The following is a 21,860-nucleotide window of genomic DNA, read 5'->3' as shown; positions in this document are numbered from 1 at the left end:
ATTAATTATTTTTCTTGGCATTGTGAGAAATAGCTGACACACAGAACTTTGGTTTATTAATTTTGGCTTGGAGTTTGAGAAGATACAATTCATCACGGCAGAAGGAACAAGAAGTGGCGTTGTGTTCACAGTAATGGAGAGAGATCCATGCTGGTGTTCAGCTCACTTCCTCTTCCCCCCTTAATTCACTGTAGAGCCCATTCTAAGGGATAGTGCTTCCTACATTCAGGGTGGGTCTTCCTGCCCAGTTACTCTGGAAACAATCTTACCCATTCTCTCACACCACACACACACACACACACACACACACACACAGAGAGAGAGAGGGGGGGGCATGTTCTGTAGCTGCCCCAAATCCAGTCAAGTTGATAATGAAGATTAACAATCTCTAAAATGTTGTTTGCACATGAAAGAGCTAAAAGAGCATTTTTTTAAAAAAACTGGAAGAGCTACCCTGGAGGATAGAAATAATCTTATGGCTTGTTTTTAAGGAACACTGAGATAGGGAAAGTGAGGTCACACAGTGGACACCTGCACCTCCAGATGCTACATTTGGCCAAAGCTAAACTGTTCCCTGTTGAACTCCTTGTAGCGCAGGAGCACACTACCTGGTTGCCTATTTTTCACTCACCAAGTAAGGATTCAATAGTCTATGAATTTATCATTTATTTGTATGGACCAAATGACAATCAGGAAGAGACCATCTCTCCTAATACTCCCCCCCTCTAGAATGCTAAGTTAACAATGGTATAGTACCTGACATACTAGACATCATTCATTCTAAACACTTTGTTTGCAGTGTACCCCTTTAACCCTTATCAACAACCTCTGGTAGTCAACACTATTATTATCTCAAAGTTAACAGATGAGCAAACTGAGATACTTGGGAAGTAATAACTTGCCTTTTGGTCACAGCCAAGATTTCAACCCAGGCAGCCTGGCCCTAGAACTTGGGTCTTAACACCACTGCTTCCTGTTAAAGAACTGTTTTCTAGAGGAGAGTGATAACCTATGGATTAGAGTTCTAGAGAAAACTGAATGGACAAGACTGGGACGGCAGAAGGAAATGACTTGAGAGAATTGCGAGAAGAAACCAGAATATGCCCCACGGTCTCATATATAATTAACAATCAAAGAGTCACCACAGAGTGTCTATAGTCTGGAAGCATCTGAAAACATAATGTAGAAAGAAAATAAAACAAAACAAAAATACTTTCAAGTAAACAAGTTAAACAAACAGATGGCATAAAGGGGATCAGGCCCTTATTTTTATATGTGTAGTCTAAAGACAAGACAATCGAAGATATACAGACTCAAAGGGTTTAAAAACTTGAGCAAATCAGAAGACTTCATGCTGTCATGTGTGAACAATCAACCATGAGTCACAGCCTCCATACCAGGTACCCTTGTCATTTCTCTGCCACCAAGCTGCTCCCGGCCTCCCTGGATCCAGGGCACACTGGTCTGGGTACTCTACGGGAACTGGGCATGCACGCATGGCTTTTAGTCCTCTGAGAAGCCAGCGGCTTGGTGTGCCCCAGCCTGCTCACCTCCGAGTGTGCACCCCACTAACCACTGCCCCTTGCAGGCGATCATGGCATCCACACCACTTCTTCACTTTTAGCAGAAAAGCACAGGCTCGGCACTAGGTTCTTGTTTGCAATCCCACTAGGTTGCCTAGCTTGACTTGGAGCCTTAGTTTCCTGGCTCACAAAGCAGAGTAATAATTTCCACGCACAGGGCTGTTGAGGACTCAAGAAAGCCATCTGAAGAGACTTAGCCACTGCATGCTGGACATTAAAGTGATCATTATGTTTTGATTTCCTGCACATAGAGTTTGGCCTTTGCCAAGAGCTTGTTCTATTTTCTGCCTACATGTTCTACTTAGAGGCGCTTACACCTATTGTTAGGATGTAGCATTCTCCTCGAAGCAAGTGAGTACCACACTTAACTCCAGCTGTGGCTGGCCCATTTTAGCTTCTAGATGTTTCCCTAGACATCATCAAGTTCTAAATTAGATTCTCTTTTGTCTATCTCCAAATTAGTTTCTGTCCTCCCTCATACCCTCAATCCCAGTTAGTCAACAGTTCTATCATTGCCTTCTGCAAAACTAAAAACCAAAAAGCCTTTGGCGGCATTCTTTAATTCTCATTCTACACAGATACTAGTGTTTGCAGATTCTGCCTCAAACAATGTATACTCTCCATCCCCACTGTGGGGTCTTTACACCAATAGCCCTCGCCTCTCATCTGGAGACAACCACAGTTGCTTAGCTGACTCTCCTTCCTGCAGTCAGCTTCAAAGTCACCTTTCTAAGAACGGACTCATGTATGGTTTCCCTCCTACAAGACCTTTGTGGTGCAGTCTATAGGATGCAGACTTAAACTTGCTGGCCGAGCACTCGAGTGTTTGACAACTGGCCTCAGTCTCCCTTTTGCCCAATTTTATCTCTAGCCATTCTTCCAAGAACAAGTAAGAAATTGGTGTGCCTTCACTTTTTTTTTCTGTCTGAGAACATTACTACCACCACCCCACCAATGACCATCAATATCACTCCACTGCCAAAGCAACTCTCAGCTCACAGAATGTCTTTGCACACAAAGAAAACATCACTCCGTTCCTGATCCCTGTCTCTAATACACTGGCACATCGCAACTTCTGTAGCTGTTGTTAGGTTTGTATCACATGCCACTACCTCAACCAGACCAGTGATACTGAAAGCAGGGGCAGAGCGCACCTTTGCATACCCTGCCCTCACTTGCCTTCACTCACTGTCTATCAGGTCTAGACAAGGCCTCAGTGCTTATTAACTGAATGGATCGGAAATTTAAAAAGTAATACAAGCACCAACTAAAGCTCAGAAGAACTGACACACTTTTGAGAATATATACAGACTAAAAGAGAAAGGAAAAAATAATTGGTAGACAGAAGAAATACAGATAAGGATTAAGAAAAGAAGATGCCAAGAAAGAGAAACTGAGTTCCTGGGTATGGATGGAGTGATGCATTCCAGCTTCTGCTCTGATAGATGTACATAAATAAAGATACATTCTTTTTAGCACTAGCAGAAATTCATTTCAAGGCTGGGCATGATGGCCCACACCTTTAATCCTAGCACTAGGGAGGCAGAGGCAGGTGAATTTTTGTGAGTTTGAGACCAGCCTGGTCTACAAAGTGACAAACAGTCAGGGCTCTGTTACCCAAGGCTCTGTCTTGAAAAGGTTGAGATCTGCTTTAGCTTTTAGCATAACTGTTGCGGTTTGTCTTTGATCTCCATCCTGACCATAAGGTGAAATTAAGTTTAAGTTCTCAGGTTCTGTCTTCCAATAATTAATATGCTGACACTTTTTCAAATACAAAATAATCTCTTGTTTTGCTTCTATGGCTTCACTGCTTATGCTTTGTTATCTTGACATGTTGAACATCCCCAACTGCAGGGCCAATCAAATTAAAGATCAGTTAGATATGCTTTGTTTAGCTGGTCAAAATGCTATAATGTTGTTTCCTACATCTGTTTATGGTTTTGTTACCTGGTTGTTACTTAGTTGTAGTTTTTCTTGTTAAAAAAAAAAACCTGCCTTAGAAGCAGACCAGCATCCGCAGTTTGGCTCCTGAGTCCATTCTGTGTCCCTGATCATGATCAATTTTGGAGTGTGTGTTTAATAAACCATCCATATCTAACTGAGATGTGTCTGAGTGGTCTGTGTAGCTATTCTTGGGCTAGCACAGAAACCACTCCAAGGCCATTTCAAGTTCAAAAGGAAGCAAATAATATTCTATGGAAAGGAACTAATATTTAAACTAATAGTAAAATAAACATTCATAAAACAGAAGAAAATACAGCTACTCTAAAAATAAAAAGCATACATTTCTACATCAGACACAAGATCTCCAAGAAAGGTTAAAACAAAGGTTAAACCCAACAATATTCTGCTTGCAAGAGAAAAACGAAATGTTCTGAAGTTACTACACAAGAAATTATTGGGGCTGGAGAGATAGCTCAGAGATTAAGAACACGTCTGTTCTTCCAAAGGTCCTGAGTTCAAATCCCAGCAACCACATGGTGGCTCACAACCATCTATAGTGAGATCTGGTGCCCTCTTCTGGCCTGCAGGCATACATGTGGGCAGAATACTTACTGTACAAATAATAAATAAATCTTTTTATAAAAAGAAATATTATAGACTATTTACAGAATAGAGACTAGTGAGATGGCTCAGCAATGAAGAGTTGGGCTTACTGTTCCTTCAGAAGACTCAAGTTTGGTTCCTAACATCCATGATGGGCAGCTCACAACTCCAGCTCTAGGAGGATGGAGATCCAACACCCTCCTCTGGCCTCCATGAGTACCCACACACAAGCATACTTGTTCTCTCTCTCTCTCTCCCCTCTCTCTCCTCTCCCCTTCCCCCCTCCCCTGTCTCTCTCTCTCTCTCTCTCTCTCTCTCTCTCTCTCTCTCTCTCTCTCTCATAAAAATAAATCTCTCAGAACTCAGGAGGTAGGAGCAGGCAGATATCTGAGTTCAAAGCCAACCTGGTAAATGTAAAATATAAAGGAAGGAAGGAAGGAGAAATAGAACAAGCATCTCTTTCAGTATTACAAAAAATTAACAAATATAAATTATACAGCTAGCCAGGCACTAGCTGATCCTAGCACTCAAGAAGGCAGAGGCAGGCAGATCTCTGCGAGTTTAAGACCAGCCTGGTCTGCAAAACGAGTCCAGGACAGCCAAAGATACTGTCTCAAAACCAAAACAAAACAAAATTATACAGGTAAAAATCAAACAAAAGAATTATAAAGAACTTAAAAAGAAAGGAATTGCATTTGTTTTTTGTTTTGTTGTTTTGTTTGTTTTGTTCTGTTTGAGACAGAGTATTGCTTAAGTAGCCAAGGCTAATCTCAGACTGGAGATAATCCTCCTGCCTCTCAGAGTGCTGGTTATACAGGTGTAAGAGATAACACCACTTTGACAGGATTCACTGGGAACTGTAGGACTGCTGCCTCAGAGAGAAACTGGCTCAGAAACAGCTTATGTTACTATATCCTTTTCTATTTAAAAAAATAATTTTCCTTTTATTTCTTAGGTTTTGTTTCAAAGCCAGATATGGTGGCACATCTGTAATCCTTATTATTTTTGTTGTGTTTGTGACATGGTTTCAAAAGTGTAACCTTAGCTGTCCTGGAATTTGTTCTGTAGATCAGGCTAGCCTCAAACTCAGAGATCTGCCTGCCTCTGACTTCCAAAGTGCTGAGATCAAAGTGTGAATCACTTCCCAGTGAAAGTTTAATTTTTTTCTTTTCTTTTTAGTTTTTCAAGACAGGGTTTTTCTGTGTTATCTTGGCTGTCTGGGCTTTGTAGACTAGGCTGGCCTCGAACTCACAGAGATTGACCTGCTTTTGCCTCCCAAGTGCTGGGATTAAAGGCATGTGCCACCATGCCTGGCTGAAACTTTAATATTTCAACTAGTAATATCTATGGATAATCTAAAAGTGAAACTACTTGCAAATGTAATTACAAAAGAAGGATACACATAAACTTGGAAAAATAGTACGCGTACACACACACACACATACACACACACACACACACACACACACACACACACACAAAACAAAAAAAACCCAAGACTTTTAAAGAGAGATGCTATCTATGCATTGTTTTTTGTTTTGGTTTTGAGACAGGGTTTCTATGTGTATAGACTTGCCTGTCCTGGACTCTCTTTGTAAACCAGGCTGGCCTTGAACTCACAGTCTACCTTCTGAGTGCTGGGATTAAAGGCGTATACCACCATGCCTAGCTACGCTGTTAAACGTGGATTAAAACCAGATAGCTGTGTATTTTGACATTTGGAGGTGGAGACCAAAGCTACATGAAACTTGTCTCAACACCCACCCCACCATGGAAAAAAAAAAGAATGTTTAACAGTAATAAAAACTAAATATGGCTTAGGCATTACAGACTTGCAATGGATAAAGCAAGAATTTTGTTAAAATATAAACATACTTCTTGTCTTTGGGAAAAACATTTCTCTCACGTCATCCTCTCCGGGTCCCCTTTCACTTTCTGCAGCCCTGTGGCATCTTTAGAGTGTCACTTGTCTCTGTAGTTGCAGTTCAGTCCTGTAAAAGAAGCATCATACCATCACCTCACTAGAAAAGAAAGCACATTCTAGGAAAAGCACTTAGCTAGTCTCATTAATCTTTCCTAACTCATCCTCACAGCTCTGCACATATATCAGGTACACAGAGCAAAGTGAGGTCATCAAAATGCACACAATGATTCACAGCTACTACAAGTGCAGCTTGAACAATGATGTGAGCTCTGACCACTTAAAGCTGAGACTGGAGCATCTGGACACAGGACAGTGAGCTCAGCCATCAAGTCAAGATGATTCATTTAAATTTCTTTATATCCCTGTCTAGCTAAACTTCAGGTGGCTCGGCAGCAATAATTGGCTGATGAACATGTGGCCTACAACTTCCAGGATGCACACACCCTATGGATGTGCTGATTTTTTGTTTTCTTCTTTCAAAGCTCTGAAGTTTTCCTGGTATGGACTCCAGAGTTCACACACACACACACACACACACACACACACACACACACACACACACACACACGAGAGTTCTTTTCTCCAATCCTTGCTCTACATCGCCCCATTTTGCCCAGGGCAATGGTAGGCACACGGTAATTTTTAGTGAATGAATAAAATGAAGTCTTTTAAACCAAAAACCACAAAAGATGCTTTATGAGGTCTTAAAATTACTTAGAAAAGACTTTAAAACATTGTGCTCTTGAGTTCTGTATTCCATTATCAAAGCATTCTCAGTTAAAATGACAATTAACAACAAAATGGGCCCAAAGTGAGTACAATCATAGAAGGGCACCCAGAAAGAATGCACGAACCAAAGTAGCTACACATTATTACCAGCATTCTTTCATCCTTAACATGCACTTATGCCTTTCCTACTGTCCAAGCCCTACTGTAGGAGCTTCAGCTACATTACCACATATAATCCTTACCATGAGCTTAGCATGTAAATTCTAATGCTTTAATTACCCAGATGGCAAAACTGAGGCACAGAGGTTCAGTAAATTATTCCAGTTATGTAGAATGTGCTATGCTGGGGTTTTTTTTTTTTATATTGCATATCTTTAATGCCAACACTTTGGAGGCGAGATCAGCAAGGGCTATGTGCCATAACCTTGTCTAGAGGAAAAACTGCTTATAGCTCATTTCTAGTAACCAGATTTGACAAAATTTACCAACCAGAGATGAAGATGACAGTGCCCGCTGAATTTACAGTATCTTAAGTCTTTTTTTTTTTGCATACTTAATAGAATTAGAGCTAAGGTAAATCAAACACAAACCTAGTGTATTAATCTGAGAACTTAACATAAAAAGTACTAGTTCATTTGTTCAGTAAATATTAAATGCTCACTGGCAAATACTGTGTCAGGAACTTGGTAAATGATGATGAAAACCATCCTTGTACATTCTGGCTCTGTGACCAACTTGGTTTGAGATTTAAATTGTTTCCTTTGTCAAAGGTGAAAAAGTAAGTTTTTGTTCAATAATGTGTTTTGGCAATTGCAAAAATACCCATCTAGGGTATAAAATCCTTACAAATTTCTTTTTCTTTTCCTTTTTTTTTTTTTTTTTTTTTTTGGTTTTTCAAGACAAGGTTTCTCTGTAGCCTTGGCTGTCCTAGACTCGCTCTGTAGACCAGGCTGGCCTCTGCCTCCCGAGTGCCTGGATTAAAGGCATGCACCACCATGCCCGGCTTCTTTACAAATTTCTTAATCTCGGTTCTTTCTCCAGTGGGTAGTTCCAAGAAGCCACTGGCCACTTACTATGCTGCCAATGTGAATTCTGTTCTCAAAGGAAGTACTATGTCTTTTATTTTAAACAGAAACACCATAATGAAAGTCAAAGCTGAATGAAGCCAGATTCTTCCAAAATAACTTCTCATCACAGTTCAGATGGGGCCTGCTTTAGGAGGAACTGATGAGTACTGAGGTTACTTCAGTTCCCAAAGACCTACCTGAGGAAGGATCTGTACAACTGGAAACAAGGGAACAACAAGCTGAGCAAGTTTTCATTTAAAAATACATTAGCCCACCTACCACCCTCAAGACTGACAGGTCTTCTAAAAGAGAAGATCCTAGGACAGGCAGTGGTGGCACATACCTTTAATCTACAGAGCGAGTTCCAGGACAGCCAAGGCTACAAAGAGAACTCATGTCTTAAAAAACAAAAGAAAACTTCCTTTAATTTGGCTTGTTGGTCGCATACCTCATCAAGTTATGCTTCCAGTACTTAGTAATGCCTTGTTACTAATAGTCACACAAAGCATCTTTGCCCTGTTTTAGTTGTGTGTATTTATTTTAAAGCAGATGGCAAACTGTAGGTATTGAGGGAAGCTTCAGTTTCTGGGGGTGATGTAAAAAACTTTGACTAGAGAACAGTAGGCTGCAAAGGCAATAAAACCTAGAAACCAAGCAATGTAGGCTTCTCAGAAATACCATTAGTCACCTTGCTTACAATAAAGCATTCTGGAGTAGTTACACAATGCAATACTTAGTTACAAGTTCTGTGTGCTGACATTGCCAGTGTTAGGAACTACAAATACTATTAAGCCGTCTTCATTCTTGCTTTACCAAGGATGGCCTCTTTGTCCATCTTGTTCTGAAGGGTGAACAAAGGCTTGAGGCGTGCGTTTCAGAAGATAAACCGCAGCATGAAGGCCCCCGATGTTCACCCAGACTGTGTGGACCTTTCGCCACACATGTCCCATTCCAGATAATGCCTTGGCAAAGCATTTCTTGCCCTGCGTAAGCAGTGCAGCTCTGCCTGTCCCTGGTCTACAGACACGGCTCATTTCCTGAAGGCAAGCTGGATAGAGATTCCAGTTTCTCTTCTTAGAGCCCGTCCTTTTTCCAAATGGCATATCTGTTACTATAACATCCACAGAAGCAGTTCTCAGTGGGAGGTTGCGGATATCCCACTGAACAGCATCAATGGGCAAACCCCAAGATGTTTTTCCATCCTTAATCTGGTTCTTAGTCAATAGAGAACAGATGTTATTGGCTGCTCTGTTCACTGCCAGTGGGTTGTTGTCCCCAGCAATATGGTAACAGTGAGACCACTCAGTAGCCCCCTCTATTGGTATCGCCCCTGTTCCACACATTGGATCCACTATTACATCAGTGGGTTTAGGTTCACAGAGCCTGAGCATCCCATAGGCGAGAGTTGATCTGAGAGTTGTGGGTCCAAAATGTGTTATATTTCTGCGATGGAGACTCTCCTCGGTCAGTGCAATGCCAACAATAACTTCATTGTCATGGATGTTTAGGAGAACCTCTACATCAAAGTTGGTCATATTAGCCTTCCACTTAAAATGCTCCTGAACAGCACCCCCAAAATCTCTTGCAGCCTCATTTGATGTAAAGCAGTGTTTCTCTCCTGCTCTGTTGCAGGTGACTCAACACGTCTGTACTTGTGGTTCAGTTTCTTCTCTTAAGCTTTCACCAGCTGCATCTTTGCAAGATGCTAAAACATCACCTACTAAGGTTGATACCTCTTCTTTGATGGCTGGATTTTCATAATAGTCCAAGATATGTGAATCTGTGGTGCTGCTGGCAAGCTTCTTCTTACCATCTTTCTCATCTTCTTTATCTCCTTGTCCACAGTCAGCCTTCTCTTTACTTACACTCTGATTTGCCTTTCTGCGATTTGCTTTCTTCTTCTTGAAAGTGGTGTTAATTTGCCAGACTCTTAAAGGATCTGGCCATGGAAGCTTTCCAGCCAGTTCTTCAAAGTCCCTTAGAACTTCTTCCTTTGTATTTTTGAACTGGTAATCTTTAAACTCCTGAACAACCACAAACAAGTTATCAACTGATCTCAGACAATGAACCTGAGACAGACTTTCCACAGCACTATCAAAATATATCTTGCCCCGGTCTTTGCTGACTCTGCACGGTGCCTTCAATTTCTCTCTCACTTCATCTGCAGCTGTTTGCTCAAAGCCAGTAGGTGCAGTGGCTCCAATGGTGACTTGGAGGGGCTCAGGCACAATTCTGATGCCACTTTCCATTACAGGCACAGGCCTCTCGTCCTCATTAAGGGTCATATCCAGGAGCTGGTTGGTAGCTTCTTGAGTGTCAGACATGATGGGAATGTTTCTAAAAGGCCCAATTGTCTCAGCTGCAAGGACAGACCCTTCCGGCCGCTGTATCTCGCTATGCTGGTTGTTACAGGCAGGGATTTCTCAGCAAATTTAGCATTTTTAATTAATTAACTAATTTTTATTTTTATTAAATATTTTTACATATACATTTATAATACACATATATACAATAAACTACTTATAGCAAGAAGAACCATGAAACAATCAGGAATTATATATATGTTACATTCATAGTGTTTTGGCTATTTGTATTTGGCAATCTTGAAGAAAACATCATTCCTATCTTGAGAAGTCTAAAATTCTGAAAGTAAATATCTATCGTATCTCATCTCTATCAACTTAAAATATCTATCTAGGCCTAAAAACATCTTAATCCCTAAACAACTAAACTTAATTGCAAAGCTAAATTATCTGGTCTTCAACCCCATCAGACACTTGAGAAGGAATAAAACTCAATTACCTGAGTAAACCAGAAGTGCAGGTTAGCAGCTTCCAAGATGAAAAAATGACAGAGACAGCTTGCTGCCTGAATAGTCACCCAGAATTCTCTGTAACATTCGAGCATCATCTTCAACCTTCTGGCCCCAGTATATCTGACAGACATATTTATGAGGCAGGAACTATTGAGGACTTGCTTACCCTGTCTTGGCAGAGTTTGGCCGTCGACTCACCCTGTATCCAAGCTTACCCATTTTTAGGCAGAATTTTGTCTGTGGTAGAAATGAGGACATTTTGCCCAGTGGCTTGTTTGCCACATTTGAAGCCATCTCCAGAAGGAGGTTCTTTGATGCTCATCATCTTCTTCGAGGTCGGCTGGGTGTTACCAGGAGTTAACCTGTCACACTGTAATTAATTCACTGGTATAGAATTTTGTATATAAATGCAAAATAAGTTTAATTTTAGATACATTCGTATAGTGTTCAAATTTAAGGTTATTCTTGGCCAGGTGTGGTGACGCACACCTTTAATCCCAGCACTCAGGAGGCAGAGGCAGGTGGAGTGCTGTGAGTTCGGGGCCAGCCTAGTCTACAAAGTGAGTCCAGGACAGCCAGGGCTACACAGAGAAACCCTGGCTCAAAAAACCAAAAAAAATTTTTTCTTTACACACAGGATATATATTTCTACTCTAATATGCATTATTGTACTCATATAACTCAATTATAATATTGAAAGTGCTAGTGCAGGTTGTTTAGGATAAGTAAGTTATACAAGTTAATTTGTTAGTTCATCAAATCATGGTCATATCAATTACTAGTCTATTTTTATCATATGAATATACATCCTAGGTGTAACAGATAGAGATGATTCTATAGAAAGATAAAGTAAAATAGATAAGGTCTTCAAAACCCTCAGAGATGTACAGAATAGCATTTAAAGATGTTTTTATTATTGCAAATTTAGTTTTAATTTCCCAGTAAGTTAAAGTTTCATCCCTATTTTACTTTTGTTTCCCTGCTCTGCTAGTAAGTATATCATCTTAAAATAATTATCATTGGGTTTTTGCCTAATTTACAATTTGTTAAAAACCTAACTTATAATTATCCAACTTTTCTTATTAAAAAACTATCTTATAAACAGCAGAAAAAGAAAATCCAGGAGATTTGGCTCAGTGGTTAAGAGCAGTGGCTACTTTTACAGAGGCCCAGGGTTCAGTTCCTAGCATCCACATGGCAGCTCACAGCCATCTGTGCCTCCAATTTCAAGGCATCTTCTCCCATGAGTACCAGGCACAAATGTGGTGCACAGACATACATGCAGGCAGACAAGACACATATATAAAGTAAAAATAAGTAATTAAAAAAGCAAATCTAATGTTGTAAAAATTAGAACCATTAATTATCTGAAGCTATTACAATCACTCATATCTCTGACTTTTTTAAATTTTAGCTATTTTGTTCTGTTTACCAAATCTCCTATAATTTTAGGGTTACAAAATAAGCAAGACAGTTCTTTATTCTCCAGTTAAGCTGGCTTGGACACAATGGCAACAGTGTAAGACGCTGCTAGCTCAGTTGACCATTTGAATATTATTTTTTCTATAGCTCTAGCCTGGATGGAGTATTTGGGTCATAAAAAGCATCAGATAGAAGTACACAAGAAGCAAAAACACTCCTGAAAAGGCAAGGACCCATAAAATACAGCAATGACTATAGGCCAGAAGCCAAGGCCTTATTCATGGAAAAGCTTCATGGTTGACATACATCTACTTGTACGTGAGAAGTTCTTCTCACTCTCAGCTCCGCCAACAGAATGCAACTTAAAATCCATGCCCCAAAACACAGAGCAGGTGTGAGATAATCAATGTGTCTAAGTTTTGCACAAACTCTACTTGACTGAAATGAAAATAGAATTTCTTATCCCCCAACACCAATTCTCCTGGTAATAAAAAGCCTGCATGGTGGTTGTGGAGTACAACACACATCTACCAGCACCGCACACAAAGAGCCACAAAAACACCACTGCAACTGCATTTCTTTCTACACATCTTCATAAAATCAAAGTTTGCTGCATTCTAAAATAATACAAAGTTACCTTTCCAAGCTAAATAAAGAAGCTGATTGATGTCAGACCAGACTACATTTTAAATCACTCAGTCCCCATCTAAAGTACAAGTTTTCCAGATTAAAGCAAATAAAAAAACGATAAACCAAAACTACATTCCTTAATTGTTGTTATAGGAAGAAATCATCTGCCTTTGAGATTAACCACCCACAGCTTAGAGAGAAACGTCCCACTGGAGCAATGCTACAAAATCACGTGGATTCCACTGACAGCAAAGCCACAGTTATTTGTGAGATCACAGAAAGTGCATGATGTAATTTTTAATTCAAGTAAAATTTGCATAATATAGTACTAACCATTTTTAAATAGACAATTCAATAGCATTTAAACTATTCATAGCACTGAGCAACAATCACCTCTACTCAGTCACAACATATTTTCAGCAATTCAAAATAAAGCCTGGTTCTCATAAGCAGCTGCTTCTAGTACCCATCTCTAATGCCCACATATCACTAATTGGCCTTCTGTTTCTTTGGACTTACTTTCTCTCTTTCTTTTCAGTTTTTTGTTGTTGTTCACTTTATATCCTGATTGTAGCCCCCTCTCTCCTTGCCTTCCAGTCTCACCTTCCCTCTCTCATACCCCTCCCCCTCCCCTAGGCCTCAGAAAGGGGAAGCCCTCCTCAGCCTATCAAGTCTCATCTGGACTGTCTGCATCCTCTCCCTCTGTGCCCTGGCAAAGCCACCCTGCCAGGGGGAAGTTATCAACAAGTGGGCACCAGAGTCCATGTCAGTAGTCCCTACTCTCCATATTATGGGACCCACAAGGAGACTGTACTGTCTATCTACTACATCTGAGCAGAGGGTCTAGGTCCTCACCATGCATAGTCTTTGGTTGGTATATCAGTCTTTGAAGCACCCCTACCCCCATCCCAGCCTGGGTTTATTGGCTCCATTGGTCTCCTTGTGGAGCTCTTGTCCCAACTCTTCCATAAGATTCCCTGCACTCCACCCCGAAGTTTGGCTGTGAATATCAGCATCTGCTTCGATCCCCCACTGGATGGAGTCTTTCAGAGGACATCTATGGTAGGTTCCAGTCCTGTCCCTTCTCTTGAGCCGCTTCCCATGTCTATTCTATTTGCCCTTCTGAATGAGTGTTAAGCATCCTCCCTAGAGTCCTTGTTATTTAGCTTCTTTAAGTCTGTGCATTGCAGTGTGGTTATCCTATATTATGTGGCTAATATCTGCTTATAAGTGAGTATATACCATGTGTGTCTTTCTGGGTCTGGGTTAACTCACTCAGAATGATCTTTTCTAGTTCCATCCATCTGCCTGCAAATTTCAAGATTTCCTTGTTTTTAATAGCTGAGTAGTATTCCATTGTGTAGATGTACCACTGTTTCTCCATCCATTCTTTAGTTGAGGGGCATCTAGGTTATTTCCAGATTCTGGTTATTATGAGTAAAGTTGCTATGAACACAGCTGAACAAATGTCCTTGTTGTATGGTGGAGCATCTTTCAGTATATGCTCAGGAGTGGTATAGTTAGCTCTTGAGGTAGAACTGTTTTCAATTTTCTGAGAAAGCACCAGATTGATTTCCAGAACAAGTTTGCACTCCCACCAGCAATGGAAGTGTTCCCCTTTCTCCACATCCTTGCCAGCATGTTCTGTGTTACAGGGAGGGAAATTGAGGCTGCCCTGGAGGTAGGACCAAACAGAAAGCTCTTTCTACCTGCTGTGTCAAGAGGGTTTTCTGGTTTTGGAGCCTCTGAGAAGGTGACAGCAAACTCAGGCACAGCAGCAGTCCCTTGCCTCACGACTCAGTCCTCTAGTCTCAAATGACTTGTACTTTTGGGGACTGTACAATTTCCTGGAAGCTGCTAGTCTTAGAAAGCACTATAGTTATTTTTCCAATGTTACTACATCTCCTTCAGTTTAATTTTTGATGTGAGAACAAGAAACAGATTGTGTCTAGCCCAAGGAATATCTATAACATCAAATGATTGTTTTCTTACAGACCTCAGCCAAAAATTTATAAGAAAGCACTTTTAAAAGAGCCTTCTTTTGGACTAAAGAGAGAGTTTAGAGGTTAAGAGCACTTGTGTACTCTTGCAGAAGACCTAAGTTTGGCTCCTAGCACCCACATCAGAAGCTCACAACAACCTATAACTACAGTTGCAGGGGATCCCATGTACATATTTGTGTACACGCACACAGTTATACACATTTTTGCACAGATATAAATATTTTTTAAAATATAACATACGCATTACCCTTCATGTTAGCCATAGAAATAAGAGTATAATGTTTTTGATCTAGAAATGATCTTTTATTAATTTTATTCTTGGACAATTCAAAGGAAAAAATTTCCTTGGGGCCAGAGAGATGGTTCAGCATTAAAATACTAGTGGTGCAAGCTGGTCTGTGAGTTTGAAGTTCACTTGTAGACAGTTGCTGAGAGAGGAACTTGAATAGTCATAGCAATCTTGAAAAGTGAAGTGGGAAGACTTTCATGTCTCAATTTCAAAATTCACTATAAAGCCGTAATAATCAAACAGTATGGTGCTAGCACATGAATAAGCATATAGATAAGTAGAATAAAACTGAGGAGCCATAAATAACCAATCTATGTGCTGCCAATTATTTTTGAAAAGGCAGTTAAGACCATTCAGTAGTGAAAGGATAATGTCTTCAATAAATGGTATAGAGACAGCTCAGTGTCTTCATGTAAAACAGTGAGGTTGCACCCAAACATCACACCATATGCTAAAGGTAAAATGAATCAAAGGCCCAGTTGTGAGAGCAAAAACTATGATACTAAGTAAACATAAAGGCAAATCTCTTAAAATTAAAAAAATATTTTATGTATATGACTATTTTGCCTGCATATATACATGTATCATATGTACATGTCTGGCGCCCATAAAGACCAGAAGAGGGATAAGATCCCCTGGAACTGAGGTTATGGATGGTTGTGAGCCACCATGTGGGTGCTGGAAACCAAACATAGGTCTTCTGCAAGAGCAACAAATTCTCTTAAGTGCTGAGCAGGTCTCAGTCACTCCCCAAAGCAAATTTAAAATGTTAAAATATTACTTGTATGTATATATGAGGGCAAGTACTTGTGTGCTATGGCACAAGAGTAGAGGTCAAAGGACAATTAGGATTCTGTTCTCTCTCCACAGTGGGCTACGGCTTGAACCTGGGTTGTCAGGATTTGTTGGCAAGTGTTGTTGCCTCCTGAGCCACCTTACTAGTCATGGGTAAATGTTGTTGATCTTGGACCCAAGCAGTGAATAGATAATTTGGCAAATTGGAATACATCAAAATGTATTCTTTCATGGACTAAAGATGTATCAAGAAATAACTTAGAGCAGGAGAAAATTGAAAATCTCATAAGAGCCTGCTAGTTGTAGTCTTAGAACGGAGCAACAAAAAGCCTAAACAAACTATGGGTAAAGGGCTAGAATAATGTTTTCAAAGAAGATGCACAAATGTCTGTACATGTGAAAAGATACTCAGCACTCTTAGTCATTAAGGAAATAGAGATCAAGCCACAGTGACATACTGCTTCATATCCAGTGGGTACGGTAACCTCGAGAGCAAAGCAGAACAGATCCAGAAAGTGAAAAGTATTGGTGATAATATGAAGAGTCACCACCATGTGCATTGCTGGGAGGAATGTAAACTAGTGTAGCTTCTGCTGAGAACAGTTCGGTAGCTCCACCATGTGCATTGCTGGGAGGAATGTAAACTAGTGTAGCTTCTGTTGAAAACAGTTCGGTAGCTCCCTAAAAAGTTGAATGTAGAATTATCATGTGACCCAGCACTTTCACCCGTAGGTATTTACCCTTCAGTAATTGAAAACATATTTTCAAACTTTTAATGTTTATAGTAGTTTTATTACTGTTAACAGTGGTCAAAAGATGGAAACAACTTAGTATTCATCAATATATGAATGTGATACATACAAGTGGGGGTTTTTGCCATAAAAAGAAGTGAAGTAGTGACACATAATGCAATTTAGATGAATCACGGTGTTAAGTGAAAGAAGGCAGATATGGCGGCAGTCACATTGCATGATTACATTTATATGGATTATTCTGAGAAAGTTGGGCAGACAAGGTGGCTCACACCTTGTAACAAGATAAGCTAACTGCACCTTGCTCTTCACACTCCTCTACTCTAGCTGCACTCTACTTACTTGAACTTAATGTCAAGACTCAGGAACAGGTGGGACACGATGCTTTCTGGTGGGGGCAGAACAGAGGAAAAGAAAGATCTTTTTATATTTATGCAAATATATGCCAATCTGTAATGTGTATGCACACACGGAATTATAGGCTCTTGTGAGCTGCCTAAACTCTACAAGAAAAGAGCCAGTAGTAGTCTGTCAGAGAGTCAGCCTGGCCGTTTCAAACCCGTAACTCAGAACCTCTAATCTGAGATAGAAAAAGAACCCAAGCACAGGACAATTCAATTACCTGAGTCTGTGCTTTTCATGTCCAGGAGTCAAGAGTGACTTCTTATTTTGTTTTAAAACTTAACTTCTGCTGAAAAAGTAGACAAGGGCTGCCTGCCCTGCAAGGGTTTCAAGCACTAGTGCTCCTCAACGCAGAAAACAGCAGCAGAGGGAGCCAAGATCAGGCATTCAGGGACACTTGCTGCAGTGCTGTGACTTGACCCCCTGCACTGTCTTCTCTACTGGATAGCAACTGGCACAGACTCTTGAAACTTAGCCCTTCCTTTCCTCTTCCTTTGTCCCCCCCCCCCTTTTCTTTTTGTAAAGGGAGTTTCTCACCGATTTGCAGGCCTGCTACTTGGTGTTTAAAAGCTGAATTGCAACTTTGGTTTTGCTCTCTGCTCTCTGTGGTGGTCCTTGTTTAAGAGTCTGAAAGCCACCCCTTCACTGCGAGGCAAATCCCTGGTTCACAGGCCCCACCAGAGAGAAAAAGGGAAACAGATGGCATTCTGAGGTTTATGAGACAGCTACAAACTGACCAGCCTCAATTTTAAAGTAGCCAGCACCTGAACACGTGGTCATCCAGGATGAGAATGGATAGAGTGTGATAAATGCACAGTGGAACACTACTTAGGAATAAAAAGAATAGTTACCTAATACATACGTTACAGATTAAACTAAAAATATTAAACAAATGAAGCTTAAACATAAACAATTCTGGTTTATAGAATTTTTTGGAAGACGGAAGTAATCTCTGATGGTTAAAACAAACATAATAAAAATTACATCTGACTGATGACGAGAGAGTATAAAAGATTTTTTCAAAGGTGACAAAAATGTTCTATATAAGAGGGCTTAGAAGGCTAGACTTGTCAGTGCACGCCTTTAATCCCAGCACTCGGGAGGCAGAGGCAGTTGGATGGCTGTGAGTTTGAGGCCGGCCTGGTCTACAAAGTGAGTCTTAGACAGCCAAGACTACATAGAGAAAATCTGTCTCAAAAAACAAAAACAGAAACAAAAATAAACAAACAAACAAAAAAAGGGCATAGAATGGTGATTACTCTTTTCAAAACTGTGCATTCCACCAGGTGGTGGTGCATGCCTTTAATCCCAGCAGAGGCAGAGGCAAGTGGATCTCTACGAGTTGGAGGCTAACTTGGTCTACAGAATGAGTTCCAGGACAGCCAGAGCTTCACAGGAAAAACCTTGCCTTAAAGAAAAGAAAACAAAACAACAACAAAAAAATCTGCATGTTTTCTCTATGTAAATTACACTAGAAGTTCAAAGACCTTTTTAAAAAATGACAAAAAGGCAAGGTTTTTTAAATCATTACTATGTGGTTGACACTCTAAGGTAAAGGTAAGCTGTTTGAAACCTATGTATTCTTCTATCTATAAGGCCAATGAAGTGGCTTGACGGGTGAAAGCATTTGCCACCAAGCCCAACAACCTGAGTTCAATCCCTGGGATCCACATGCTGAAAGTGAGAACTGACTCCTGAAAGCTGACTCCTGACCTCCATTGTATGCTATAGCATGTATGCACACAAGCACACACACAATAAATGTAATTAAAAGTAAAATACATGGGGCTATAGAGGTGGCTCAGTGGCTAAGAGCACTTGTTGTTGTTGTTGCTGCTGCTGCAAATGACCAGGGCTTGATTCCCAGCACCCACATGAAGGTTCACCACTTCCTCCAGCACCTGGCATGAATGTGGTATACATACACACACACACACACACACACACACACACACACACACACACAAAAAAAAAAAAACATACAGAGATACATAATAACAAATCTAAAGTACATGTGTATCTTTAAGTGAAACAGTGATTCATCTTTTTAAAGTTGTATGGAAGTTTATCTTCATTTAATTAATTATTTACTGTGTGTGTGTGTGTGTGTGTGTGTGTGTGTGTGTGTGTGTTATATGCATGGGTGTGCACATGCAGTAGGTTAATGTCAGATTTCCTCCTCTATCACGGCCCACCTTATTTTTGAGACAGTTTCTCTTACTGAACACAAGTCTCAGCTGTTTCATCTAGCCTAGACAGAGCTTCAGGGGTCCACCTGCCTCAGCACCACACCCAGCACTGAAGTTACAGGTGAGCACAACAGCACCCAGCTTTTATGTGAATCTAAATTCAGGTTTTCAATATTGTGCAATCACTATACTCACTGAGCCATCTTCCAGTCCCTCATTTAATAAATTCTAACTTAATTACATGGACATTTCTTTCAAGTTTCTCTACTTCTAACCTCCCCTCCATGTCAAATATTTTAGGTACATTTGAAAGTATAAAGTACAGTATAGGGATAGATGTGTAAAAATAAAGCATATTATAAAGCCATATATTCTATGTAGCAAACTGGGAGATACAGAAGTGTATTTGAAACTACACAAGAGTACTATGTGATAGCCAATTTTGACTGACTTTAGAAACATCTAAATAGGTAAAAACACATCCCTGGGTGTTTCCAGAAGCAGTTAGATCAATCATGGGGACTATCACTTGCTACTTACAACATGGTGACAGTAATTAGGCGAAGAGGAGAATGAAGGGGGCATGCCCTGAACTCTTTGTATATGCCCCCCTTTCCCGCTCTCCACCTACCAAGAAGAACAGTCTCTGCCGCACACTCCGAGCATGATGTCATGCCAGATGTGTGGAGCCAAACAATCATGAGGACAACTTTGAAACTTTTCCTAGATGGGATTACTATTGCTGTGATGAAACAGCCCGACCAAGAGCACACTGGAGAGAAAAGGGTTTATTTCACTCATGGTTCCATATAACAGCTCATCATCAAAAGCAGTACTGGCAACAACTTAAGCAAGTCAGGAAATCATGCAGAGGGCATGCAGGGGTGGGGTGGGGTGCTTACTGGCTTGCTCAGCCTGCTTTCTTATAGAAGCCAGGCCCATCCGCCTAAGGATGGAACCACCCATCATGGGCTGGGCCCACCCCCCTCTTAATCATTAATTAAGAAAATGCCATACAGCTGGATCTACTGGAGGCCTTTCCTCAGCCTAGGCTCCCTCCACTCCAGATAACGCTAGCTTGTATCAAGTTGACATAAAGCTAGGCATCACAGAACTATAAGCCAAAACAAATCCTTCTTCCCCTATTTCTGTCAGACATGCTGTCATAGCTGTGACAAAAACTGAGTCATTAAGCAGGCATGCTAGCGCACTCCTGTGATCCCAGCACTCAGGGAGGCAGAGGCAGGCAGATCTCTGTGAGTTTGAGGCCACCCTGGTCTACAAAGTCCCAGATAGGACACCCAAGGCTATACAGATAAACACAGTTTAAAAAAAAAAAACTAAGTCATAATAAAAATCAAAGCATAGAGAAAAAAATTAAAGTAATTCCAAATATATATGCTATTCAGAAATCAGTAGTGTCTCTCTCTTCTCTCTCTCTCTCTCTCTCTCTCTCTCTCTCTCTCTCTCTCTCTCTCTTTCTCTCTCTCTCTCTCTCTCTCACACACACACACACACACACACACACACACACACACACACACACACACGCCTGCGCACATTCAACCCAACTGGATAATGCATATGGTAATGCTACTTTCATTCTAATGTGTGTAACAAACACCTCACCTCCCATGTGGTTCAGTACTTTTACTAAGCTTCTCTGATTAAACATTTTCCTGTAATTATCATCCACACATTTCTGTGGGACAAGTTGGCAATTTATGAATTTCATTTTTTATAATATAAAAACATAAAAAAATAAAGAGGTGCATAAGACTGTTGAGAGAAAATACATAATTCAAAGCATACTAGCTGTGACTTTTAAGTCTCACTGTTCCTCTTGCTGTGGCTCAGTACAGTCGGTACTGAATGTTTTCTCACTCAGCAGAGCACACAAGCATCATCAACATTGCAGTGTCTTCTTAGCTTCACCTTTGTTTACTCAATATTGTTAGATGCATACAATTATATTGATTAAAAATTACTACTGATGTTTACTGAACGTATTGTCCTTGGTTGGTGCAGTAGTTTGAGCAGAACCCCTGGGCCCAGATCCGCCTGTCATAATGTTCTTCTTGTAGGTTTCTAGGACCCACTGGATCCTTCTGGGGAGGCCTGGTGGCACTCAGAGGAAGGATAAGCAAGCTACCAAGATGAGACTTGATAGCCTATGAGCATATAGTGGGGGAGGAAGTCCCCCTCTGTCACAGACCTAGGGGAGGGGAATGGGGTGAAAGCGGGAAGGAGGGAGGAACAGGAGGCTACAAGGGATGGGATAACAACTGAGATGTAATCTGAATAAATTAATTAAATAATAAAAAATTACTAAATATGGCTATTCTTGATTGTTAACTTGACTATATCTGGAATTAAATAAAACCCCAAAATGGAAGGTATATCTCAGAGGTATTTTTGCTTAATTTGAAGTAAAGAAGATCCATTTCTTTTTGGTTTGGTTTGGTTTGGTTTTTAGAGACAGGGTTTCTTTGTGTAACCTTGGCTGTCCTGGACTCACTTTGTAGACCAGGCTGGCCTCGAACTCACAGTGATCTGCCTGCCTCTGCCTCCGAGTGCTGGGATTAAAGGCATGCGCCACCACGCCCGGCTGGAAGATCCACTTCTAATCTGGATCTTTGAAGTAGAACACATGCCTTTAATCTAGATCTTTTGATCTGGGAAAACCCGCCTCTAATCTGGGCCACACCCTCTG

The 21,860-nt window shown here is 40.6% G+C and overlaps 2 protein-coding genes across 7 annotated transcripts in view; both read right to left on the bottom strand.

The window, feature by feature from the left end:
* The window catches only part of ZHX3 (zinc fingers and homeoboxes 3), a 105,719-nt gene that overhangs the window by 48,690 nt on the left and 35,169 nt on the right, over nucleotides 1-21,860 (bottom strand). For 4 of the 6 annotated variants that reach the window (XM_084776233.1, XM_084776235.1, XM_084776234.1 and 1 more), the window contains exon 2: nucleotides 6,006-6,121. The exons of the other annotated variants lie outside the window; for them this stretch is intronic. The gene's annotated coding sequence lies outside the window, so the exon portion shown is untranslated. The remainder of the gene's footprint in view (nucleotides 1-6,005; nucleotides 6,122-21,860) is intronic. 6 annotated transcript variants of the gene reach the window in all.
* On the bottom strand, nucleotides 8,361-10,259 carry LOC311594490 (tRNA (guanine(6)-N(2))-methyltransferase THUMP3-like). Its single transcript, XM_084776243.1, is given in 2 exon segments — nucleotides 8,361-9,487; nucleotides 9,491-10,259. Coding segments are annotated over 2 exon segments (1,512 nt in total). The 5' UTR covers nucleotides 10,175-10,259; the 3' UTR covers nucleotides 8,361-8,659.

This window comes from Acomys minous (assembly GCF_964271855.1).
Source record: "Acomys minous genome assembly, chromosome: 3".
NCBI lineage: Eukaryota > Metazoa > Chordata > Mammalia > Rodentia > Muridae > Acomys > Acomys minous.
Note: the sequence above shows the minus strand (reverse complement) of the source record. Positions and strands in the feature narration are given on the sequence as shown.